Source organism: Podarcis melisellensis (genome assembly GCF_964234715.1).
Source record: "Podarcis melisellensis genome assembly, chromosome: 2".
NCBI lineage: Eukaryota > Metazoa > Chordata > Lepidosauria > Squamata > Lacertidae > Podarcis > Podarcis melisellensis.
Window position 1 is genome coordinate 66,022,122 of NC_138529.1, and position 11,551 is coordinate 66,033,672.

At 43.0% G+C, this 11,551-nt stretch overlaps 1 protein-coding gene across 1 annotated transcript; it reads right to left on the reverse strand.

Moving 5' to 3' along the window:
* Positions 1-4,856: 4,856 nt before the first annotated feature.
* LOC309365524 (ovomucoid-like) lies at positions 4,857-10,133 on the reverse strand. Its single transcript, XM_081903519.1, has 4 exons — positions 9,826-10,133; positions 7,568-7,593; positions 6,353-6,483; positions 4,857-5,038 (listed from the first exon to the last, which is right to left on the reverse strand). The coding sequence occupies exons 1-4, from the start codon at positions 9,887-9,889 to the stop codon at positions 4,993-4,995; spliced, it is 267 nt and encodes an 88-aa protein (XP_081759645.1). The 5' UTR covers positions 9,890-10,133; the 3' UTR covers positions 4,857-4,992.
* Between the last annotated feature and the right edge of the window lie 1,418 nt (positions 10,134-11,551).

The window sequence follows — 11,551 nt, forward strand, 5'->3', positions numbered from 1 at the left end:
GAGAAAACCTCTCTCAAATGGGGCACCTTAATACCAGGTCAATTATCTGTAACAAATGGAGCAAATGCATGCTCCGGAAGCTGGGTTCTGAACCAATGGACCCAAATTAAAGGAGGGGAGATTTTGACTACATTTTAGGGCAAATGTCTTGGTGGCATGAGCTGTTTAACCATGAAACAGACTGCCTTAGACTCCCTTTCATCAGAGGTTCTTAAGCAGAGACAGGATGGCCATCTACCAGGGATGCTGCACATTCCTTGCATCAGTAGGGTTGGGTGGACTAGTTGCCTTCTGAAGCCTCTTTGAACCCTGTCCTATGAACTGGGCTAGGAGTAAGTTTTGCTAATTGATATTGAGGTGGGGGGAATTTATTGCATCTTTTGCAGTTTTGCTGCCTGATTCATCACCAATGTATCATGTTTTAGAGAACAGATCTTTAGAGTTGTATATCTATAGATCTATTTGTGTCTCTCTGTGTGTATGGTTTGGCAAGCGGAGAGTTCACTCGTTTCTTTGATTTTAGTACAGTGGTACCTCAGTTTTCAAATGTCTCCGTTGACGAACGCTGAAAACCCGGAAGTAAATGCCTCTGTTTTCAAATGTGCCTCAAAAGTCAAACGGCTCCCACTGAGTTTTTCTTTCTTTCCATTTTCTCCTTTGCATTTGCAGACTGCCCTTTGCACCTTGGTTTTCTAATGTTTTGGAAGATGAACGGTCTTCCGGAACCGATTACGTTTGAAAACCAAGGTACCACTGTATATTTGGCTTGTTCTCCAACAATGAAAACTTGGTAACATAGATAGATTGGTAGCACTCCTTCACTTAAACTGTACATTAGAAGGGCCATGCTTAAAAAGGCTTTTATGCCCAGTGTGGTGGTTATCATCATCATTCATCATCATCATCACCTGCCCATCTGACTGGGTTGTCCCAGCCACTCTGGGCAGCTCCCAACAAAGTATTAAAAACACAATAAAACATCAAACATTAAAAACTTCCCTAAATAGGGCTACAGGCCTAGGTTGTGGCCCAAATTGTTCCAGGACCATTAAGTTCCTGGACAGCCATGTTCTTAATCCTTTTTATGCCTTTAGACTGCCTATTCATTCTTTCCCACCTCTTCAGAGGAGGCAGTCGTGCCTTGCAATGGAGAAATTTGATGAAAGCTGCTTACCTGAAATGTGGCAGGAAATAGCCACCACAAGAACCAGAGAGAGGCTTGCTGCCATCTTCATGGTTGGGGAAGCTGTCCAGACTGCCCCGTCCAGCCTTAAGGAACGTTTTCCTTTAAAGTCATCTGACAAGAGGAAGGCCTTTGACAACATGCTTGGGGCAGAAGCTCCACCCTGATGGAAAAATCACCCTCTTCTCAGAATCATCCTCAGTGAACACTAGAAGCAGGTTACCCAAGCAGAAGTACTGATGCCCGAAGAATGAGGAACAGACTTGCCTTTTGTCCTGTTCACCTTTACATCTTTTTCTGCAAGGTTGCTAGCTGTGCTTTGTAATTAGCAATGTGTCCCGTGATTTCAAGTTAGAGTTAAGCAAAGGCTACCCTAAAGCCCTTCCTGCAAACACTAGTTGCTCAACTTTCCCTGCTAAACTGATGGCAGAATAATGAAATAATGGCTAAACCAAAGGATGAACAGATGTAATGTCAGTGTCACAATATTTGTTCATGATATTTTGCTCCTGGATTTACAGTGGAAATCTTAACTACGAGGGATCGGCAGGTTTATCTCTAATAAAAACTGCCTTAGAAAAAGCTGACATGGGAACCCTCCAGTTGTGCTGAGTACATGGGCGATGGAATAAATTGGGTTTCCTTTGGTTTCAGTCCTTGCTTAGTGTAGGATTTGGTTATGGTGTAGACCAAGATGACTTGAAGACAACTTGGAAACTTTTGCTGGTCCAAAATGCACTGGCCAGATTACTGACTGGGTTCCATTTAGAACTCATACAACTCCTGTTTTAAAACAGCTGCAATGGTTGACAGTTGGTTTCTGGGCTCAATTTTAGATGCTCATTCTAGTGTTTATTGCCCTTAACAACTTAGGCCCTAAATAACTGAAAGACCATCTCCTTCGCTACAGACCTTCTTGGCTATTAAGATCAGCAGAGGAAGCCCTTGTGGTAGTTCCATCACCCTCAGAGATTCAGAGGGGGAGGACAACCTAGGAAAGCGCATTCTTCATGAAACCCGTAAATTGTGGGACTCCGTTCCCCACAGAGTGTGTCTGGCACCTTCATTATACAGCTTTCATTGTGTACTGAAGATGACCTCTTTACCTTTTGACACTTGAGAGAGAGAGAGATTTTAGGACCGACTTTAGCTGTTAACTGTAATTTGTTTTAAATTGTTTTAATGTTGTATTAAACATTCCTGTGACCTGCCCTGGGACCTTCTGGGGAAGGGCAGGTAATCTGGCAGGTCTTGTGAGCTACAGAGATGACAGGGGCTGCCATCAACAAAATGATTCATCCTCTACTGTTGGTGCAGCATCAAAACTTTGAGATGCTTCTGAATCTGAAGCTGCACCAGTAAGCCCAAGTTACACCTGCAGCTAAAGGCTAAGAAGACTGATCCCTTCTGTCAAATTTGTGTCTGGCCACTATTACTCAATTGCTGGAGACTTTTACTGTGTTTTACACAGGGTTGCCCTTGATAATGTTTTGTAAGCATTTGACAGATTATGATGATTTTGATGAGTGATACATTTTGCTGTATTTTTTCCGAGCCCTTGGATTTTTGTATTAATTTTATTGTAATGCAATGCTAAACCTCCTGCACCTTGGATTTTATGTTTTAAAATTCTTGAAAAAAAGAATTTAGAGACTTTTTTTCTGTGGCGAGCAACAAATAAACAATTAACAATAATATTTATAAGTTCATTATACTTCTGTTCTAGTATTTATACTGCCTCCCTATTATCTTTTAGGCTCAATCCCAAGGTGCTGGTTATGATGTGTAAAGTCTGGAAATACATGGACCCTACAAATCTCACAGACCATATCCCACCACATATTTTAAAAATCACCACCCATGTTGAATATTATATTGAAGAGTGATTAGAAGCATGAAGGGTTTTTTTCCATGGCTGTCCCCCAATGATACAATTTCCTTCTGTGGCGATGCAGCAAAGCCCAGATCTAAGTGTTGCCCAACTTGGTGTGAAACTCCCCCTTCTGCAAAACTGGATTTCATTGGACAGAGATGTAAAAGGATGAGTTTTAATGTTTATTACATTTCTTCCCTCCCTACAAAAACATCCATATTTTGTAATTTCTTGGAAATTCAGCACAATCTAGAATTAGGTGTGTTTGTGTACTGATCTGAATGACACAATAATAGCCTAGGTAAGGCACAGACTTGAAATGGATATTGTAGACCCTCTACTCCAACCCCTTGCTTGAGGCAAGAAACTCAGAGGTGGCTGTCTCAGCCTCTGCTTCAAGACCTTCACTTAAGGAGAACCCAACACTGCTCATGTAGGGAACTAACTGCTCCTAGAGCTAAGCTGTTTCTCCTAATGTTCAGCTGAAACCATCTTTTCCTTTAACCCTATTTGATTAAATATTGCCCTGTCAGGCAACAGAGAACAATTCCAATGTCAAAAAAATGGGGCGAGTGGCCGTGGGTTTTGTGGATTGATGCTGGAGTGCCACATGTTTAATTAGTGGTGCTTGATCTGAATTTGTTCTTACATGACTATAAATCATATACAGTGGCGGAGGAACCCTCTCTGGCACCTGGGGTGGGGCAGCCCGTATGGAGTGCACATGTGCAGCATCCCGTACGGATTGCGCATGCGCAGACCATAAGGGATGCTGCTCATGCGGCAGCCCGTACAGACGGCGTGAGAGCAGCTCCCATACGGACTGCATGCACCCTCGGCTGCTCTACAGCTGGGGGAGAGGCAGGGGCCATCTTGTCACCCCCCCAAAAGTGGCACCCGGGGCTGACCTCCCCCTTTGCCCCCCCTATCTACGCTCCTGATCCTATATCATATGGCTCGTACTTTGTGAGCATAAGCTGTCAGCCTTCCCTTTGGCAAGAAGTACGTACATGTGCAAATTCTTCCCAGATGTTAGGAATGTCCCCTCCCCCCCAGAGTGCAGGAGAAGATTTAGACTCAGAAATTGAACTAAACGAATGAGGGGCAGACTCTGCAGATGAGAGGTGGCTGTCAGTTGAGAAAGGGCAGTTCGACTCCCTTTCCTGGGGAAAACTCTGTTAGCTCTTGAGATGAAGAAGAGTTCGAATGTAGCCAGAGCTTTGCTAAGCAATCAGCAGATAAGCAGGGGTCTGAGTCTGGGTCGAGTAGCAGTGGGGAGTCCAGCCTCTCAGTCCTCGTGCTAGGAGTCTGGATAAGATCAGATGGTAATGGAAGGGCAAGAGGGGAAAGGCGGGAGTTTGGCGTCCTTCCTGCTGTCGGAGGGGCGAAATTTCAGACTGACCAACTATCGTAAATATGAGCAGGCGAGAAGCCGTGCTGTGGATGTGTCTTTTTTTTTTTTTTTGGTAAATAAATGTACATAAAACTGCCAGAGAGTTATTACTTCTTATCGGGGCTTGGTTGCCTGCCAGAGAACATTACACCACAGATGCAACCTTCAGCATAGCTTGTCACATAGATCTTCCCCAGTTTATGTGAAGAGTATCCATGTCTGTGCTTGATTTCCTGGAGGCATCTGCTGCTGGTGTAGAACCTCTCCATATGACCCTGGAGATTCTGGGTGTGTCAAGTAGCAGTGAAAGCACTTAACACTGAACTTAGGTCCTGGTTTAGTGTGCTACTGCAAATGTTTCTTGAAAATTAATCATTCCACATAAGACTGGGAGGTCTTTATTTTAAATCAACAGATCAGGAGAAACTTGAAAAGAACAAAAGCTTGAGTGGATTACGATGCGGCAGGATGAGATGAAAAGAGCAAGGCAGAGCTGCCAGAGATGAACGGAACACGCCTCCATGGACTATGTGTGGCAATGACTCAGCATTTCCCATAATGCTTAAAATGGATCTTCCCTTGACTTGCTCTAGGGTGAAAACAAGAAAATAAAACAAAGCTAATAATAATAACATTTGCAGAGTGTTTTCAAGTGTCTGACATATGCACTTGGTTGCAATCCATACAACAATATGATCAGACACAGATGTGAAGCCTGTGGCCCTCCAGATGTTTCTGGACTACAGCTCTCATCACCCCTGACCTTTGGCCATACTGACTGGGGCAGATGGGAGTCCAAAAAGATCTGGAGGGCCACAGGTTCCCCAGCCTTGCTGTCAGATAGGTCAGTATTATTAGGCCGAATGCTGTAGATGGGGTGGAATAGAAGCTGACAGAGTGCGGCTTGCTTATTGCCACCTAGTGAGTTCACAGTAGAGACAACCTTCAAACCAGGAACCTTGATTTGGAGTTCAGCTGTACTAGCTCTAGTGCCCTTAGAGAAAAATCTTGATTCGGTGCCTCTGTTGATCCCCCATGTTCCAGAAATGAAATTTCTGTGGGTTTAGGGATGGACAAACATGTCCATTTTGGTTTCTCTCAGCTTCTCATTTCCCCCATCGTAATTTCAGTTTTCCACATTTCTGCCAGCATATTAGTGTGAATCTCCGCTAATGTGTGCATTTAGCATGCAGTTTTGAATAATGTGCATTCCTTTTTTACAAGCAATTTCCCTGAACAGAATGCATTTCTGTATGTTACTTTCACAAATGTATACATTTTAATGCACACTTCAGCCTAATATATGCATTGCCTGCTAGGAGAATTGGTGCAGCTCAGTGGTAGAGAACCTGTTTTGCATACAGAAGATTTTAGTTCCAATCCCTGGCATTTGCAGGTAGGGTTGGCCTGGGAGTGACCTTTGCCTGAAATCCTGGACAGCTGATGCCAGTTGGTGTTTAGACTATACTGAGCTAGGTGGACCAATGGATCGATTCTGCATCTGGCAGCTGCCTATGTTTCTAATGACATTGCAAAATTCAGAGAAGCATGAATTTCAAAGGATTGTTGTGTTTCAGTTCACGTATTGGTTTAAGAAGTAGAAATTAGGTGATTTCTCATTAAAATGCAAGCAATTGAAAATCATTTCTCATCCCTTGTGTTGAGGATATGAGGAAAGGCTTGCTGGCATTGGCTCAGAGGATGACTACCTTGAAATGTGTTATTGTACTCTGTGTATTTACTTATATGGGCAAGAGAGAGCACTATTATGTACAGCTGTAAATACAACAACAGTAGCATTGATGTCTGAATGAGTCTATCACATTATGGGAGACATGTACCCCCTTCACAAAAGTAGCTTATCTCTCCTTCACTTATTCAGGAGTGATATTTTCCTACTTACATGGCTGCTCTGCAAAAGAGACATTTGTTGGTGTACGTTTGGCCATTGGAACCACATACTGGGAAGTACTCCAGGGTGCATCCTTTAGGTTTGGTCCTGTCGGAAAGCTTCATATAAGCACTGCAGTCAACCTGGAAAAGGGAAAGGTACTCTTCTTAAAACCATGGCCATTTTGGCACTGCTGAATTTAAATCTTGACTGAATTGCTCTCTTCGCCTTTTTAGCTTTGGGGAAATTATGCAAACTCCAAAGCATATGTGCTTTTCCTGGTTACAGAAAATGGAATCAGCTCAAGTAGGTTTGTGAGCAAAGACAGCACATAACCCCAGAATGTCCTGTTTTGTCAAATCAGACCCTTGATCATTTCGGCTGCCCTCTTCTGCACCTTTTTCAGTATTCAGTTTAAGGAGTGGAAGTGCCAGAATTATACACTAGACCAGCAACATGGGGTTGTGTTCTATGGATAGCACATAAAATCAAAATCTTATATAATCAAAGCACATTGGGTGCACTGGTGCTTGTCAAAGTCCCCTCCCCCAGACACCTGCCCCCCCATTTATTTAATTTTAATTTTTTGCCAAGCATGTAAACACAGAATTCCAAGTTACAGTCATGTGTTGCCTCCAATGAAGTTCAACTCAAAGTACAGCAGAGCCATTAAAATAAATGGACCTAAGCTAGTCATGTTTATTCATTTCAATGGATCTATTCTGAGGAGTACTCTAAGGAGAATGGCATTATGGTATTGGAAGTTTCATCTTTGATATCATTTATTTCCTAATGAACAGAACTTTGCCTTTTCAGACTCCCAGAGCTATGCTCTCAGCAGAAAGAAATACATTATGTTTTGAGAGACAGTATGTCTCCTGTGACCAGTGTCTGGATGGATACGCAATCGTACAAGCATATTTTGCGGATTCACAAAGAAATTGTGAAGTGCAGGACTTGAGGCCAGGATACTTAAAGCTGCCCCCGCTCCTCCTGTCTGTTCTCAGAGGTCCAATGGATGTGAATTCAGGCAAGGGATCATCCCATGTCTGGAACATGCATTATGAGACTTGTACTTAGAGAATATGGTAAGATTTGTTTCAGGATCTCCATTTCTCATGGTAGTGTAATGACGGGCTTTTTATTTAGTTTCCACACAAGGGATCTTGCTCAAAAATGCTATTGCTATCTAGATATCCACAGGAAACAATCAACAGATGGACTCACCTGTGGCTCATAGGAATGATTAGCATCTGCAAGAGAAAGCAAAGAAACAACAGAGATGAAAACCATTTTAAAAAACTGAATTAAAGCTTATTGTGTAAAAGCTTCTCAATTTTATATTTTCTTTTACAGTGTGTAAAACAACCTGATCCTCATCGCCCTTGGGAATACACATACAAATTCATCAAGATACATGAAATGCTGGTTCTTATGATAATAATATGAATGAGCGGAACTACCCACGCATTCACCTCTGGCACACCTTTGGCAAACCACTCAGAGCACTGTGCTAAAAGTCAGCGTTCACAGAATTTGCACAACACCAGCCTTACGTGATTGTTTGTGTGTGTGGTCCTTACGTCACCCTGGCCAGTGGCAAGCCTGGGAGGGCTGGAGAGCACAAAAAGGCCACTGTGTGTGGAGGTGCCTATGTAGAGGTCTTTAAAGGCCAGTGTAGAGAGATGGTGTAACTTTGCTGATACCTCTGCTGCTCTATAAAGACTCCTGTTGTCACACTCTCTTGGCCATAGCCACCTAGCTGCAAAAATTAAAACAACTAGGATCCCTCCCAGGTGGCAGCTGCAGAGTGGTCCAGGTAGCCCTTTGCCACTGGTCACCACTCTCTTTATGTTCATTTGGTTTGTTGATGCTAGGATGATGACCTGCGGATTCCAGGTTTCAAATTTTACTTTTGTTATGTCTTCACTGGGTGGTCTTAGGGTAGCCACTACCAGTCATACTCAGTTGCTTATCTGCAAAATGGAGATGAGAATACTGACGTCCCTCACTGGCCTTTCAAGGGGCTATTGGTATAAGAAGCAAATGCATATCACTTGTAATGAGAAAAGTTTAGCACGCTCACATTGCTTATGTACATTAAAGGTAAAGGTAAAGGACCCCTGGCAGTTACCGTAAGTCCAGTCGTGGCCGACTCTGGGGTGCGGTGCTCATCTCGCTTTACTGGCCAAGGGAGCCGGTGTACAGCTTCCGGGTCATGTGGCCAGCATGACTAAGCCACTTCTGGCAAACCAGAGCAATGCACGGAAACACTGTTTACCTTCCCGCCAGAGTGGTACCTATCTATCTACTTGCACTTTGACGTGCTTTCAAACTGTTAGGTTGGTAGGAGCTGGGACAGAGAAACGGGAGCTCACCCCTCGCGGAGATTCAAACCACTGACCTTCCAATTGGTAAGCCCAAGGCTCCGTGGTTTAGACCACAGCACCACCTGCATCCCAATGGGCCCATTGTGCAAAAAGGAAGCCCTAGGCTATCTCCTTTGGCCCCAAGACCTAAAAATGAATTTTACCTTTTGGGCTGCATTTTCTTTTTAATTTATTTATTTGGTTTTTCAAATTACAGTTTTACAATCACATATCCAGCATACAACATAAAGACAAGATTCCATAGAACTTCCCTCCTCCCTTTTGTGGGTCCTATTGTTAATCATTTCCTCCTGCATCTTTTATAATAATCCAGATCTTTTACATCTCCGTTTTATCCAAAATTCACCATTAAACTACAAGTGTTATCCCAATCCTACTAACAGTTTTAACTGTTTACAATGGTTTTTAAGATAAATTATAAATTTACCCCATTCTTTATTAAAATTTTGGTTTTCCTGATTTCTGATTCTTCTGGTTATTTTTGCCATTTTGGCATAATCCATCAATTTGATCTGCCATTAATCTGCATTTTAAAATATATCCATAAATGACATGAATCATTCTTTTCAAGACAGGTGACATTCAGGTGACAAGACAGGTGATATTCAGAGAGACATAGGAAGCTACCTTAAACTGAAAGAGACCACTGCTCTATCTAGTTTAGTATTGTCTGCACTGACAGGCAGTGTCTCTCCAGGGTTTTAGGATTAAACCTGAAACCTTTAGCATGCAATGCATGTGCTCTGGCACTGAGCAAAAGCATTCCCATTGGACTGCTTAACTCTATTTACTCCCTGATCATCCCGGAACAGACAAAAGGCACATTTAGTTCTCTCTCTCTCTGTGTACATACATACATACATGCATAAATATATATGTAACCCACTCTACTCTTCTAATTTTTAATTGTTTTAACTGACTTTAAGAATGTATTTTTAAAGGCTGTTATAACCTACCCTGGGATCTTATGGCAAAAAGTGGGTAAGAAATCTTAATAATGATAAAGAAAATAATATAGCAACCACCCTTTTCATAGCTGCTGCACACTGGGTCAACATCTTCATTGAGCGTGACGTAAAAAAAAAAAATGCTCACCTGTGGCAAAGAAGCAGCAATAGAGTCCTAGGAGGAGAAACAGCACAGTTGCAGCCTTCATCATGCAGACAGTGTGATTTGATGCTGATGCTTTTGGTGGTGTCCAGTCTCCCAATGCTCCCCAGTGATGGAATCCCTGTATTTATATATATCCAAGAAGTCTCATTCTGTGCACACTTGCAGTGATGACATCTTCTCCCTCTGCCTTAATGATTTGTAGTAAATAGTAAAACTCCAAAGGTCCTGGCCTTTTTAGATATTTCTAAAGAGGTTTGGCTGCAGACCAATTTGTAGGAACAAGTGGGGCAATTATGTGCTGCTTTGTAAACATCTGAAACTCATAACTGAGATAACTTGGCCATTTCCCATGTTGCGCAGCAGGGAGACCAGAAAGAAACAACTGCTTGACAGTAGTTACAGCCACGTAGGCTGTGGCCTGTCAAAACAGCATTTGACTGCAGGAACCATAAACACACACACTGATTAAGACTGAAAGCTATACTGATGCATTCCTCTCAGCTGCATGCGTCAGAGTTACCTCCCCAGTGCTCTGTCCATAAATGAAAAGTAACGACCTAATAACCCGCCTAGGAAGCCTGTTGCAGAGCAAGCTGAGCATTAGTTCTAAAGGCTGGTGCTGTGTCCACTCTTGGAACAGTGGCCTAATGCTGACACTTGACTTTGTGTTACACACACACACACACACACACACACACACACCCCACTGCACCAATACAGTGGCTCTGCTTTTCATAGAAATGTTGCAAAGAAAGTGTGTTGGTTTGCTCCACATTCGCTTGCACGTCATTCTTTTGCAATCTCCTGTCAGATGCAATGAGCTCACCATAGGTGTTTTTGAGGGCTTCAGCCATATATGGAGATGGATAACCAATCTGCTAAGTGGGGGAAAAACATGAACTCTCACCTCACCTAGTCTGAGAGTGAAGCACATGCATGTCCTTCTAAGTTGGGGTGGGAAGGCCTGCCACTTTCTTTTGTCCTGCTTGTGGGAGCAACGTTCCCACAGGGCAAACAAAACATCTGACTTGTTGCCCCCATGGAGAAGGTACGTGTGGACGTCAGGGCACAGTAACATCATGAAGTGGCTGGATGGAAGGGCCACTGCAAAACATTAGGTGAATTCAGTCCTTTTTTCCAGGAGGTACTCAATGGTATGCAGTACCGACGTCTCTTTTATTGTTGTTAAAAAGTGTGGCACTTACTATAACAACATTATGGTGAGTAACTGGCACCTATTTTTCTAGGGGGGAAAAGCACTGATTGTAATTACTTGCATATTTTAAATGTATTGTAGATAGTTTTAATTGTATTAATGTTTAATTGTTTTGCAATGAATTTATAGTCTATGTTTTTAGCTATACTTGTTTTCCTCTGTCCTGTCAGGGGAAAGGTGAAGCATAAATAAACATATCATCATCATAATCTAGTACAGTGGTTTTCAACCAGTGAGCCGTGGCACCCTGGGGTGCCTTGAATGATGGTCAGGGGTGCAGCGGGCAACACTGGCCTCCATCCCACATTCCTTCCTTCCCTTTCTCCTCTGATGCCCTCTTGTGTCTCTGCCTCCCAAAGGCTTGCACAGCTGTTCACTGAAGCATTCCTGGCTACAAGCTCCTCAGGCAAATGGTGTCCCTGAGGAAGGGGCATACTGATTGTCAGGAGCTGAGGCGGCCTTGGAGTAAGCAAGCCAGCCAGCCAGACCTTG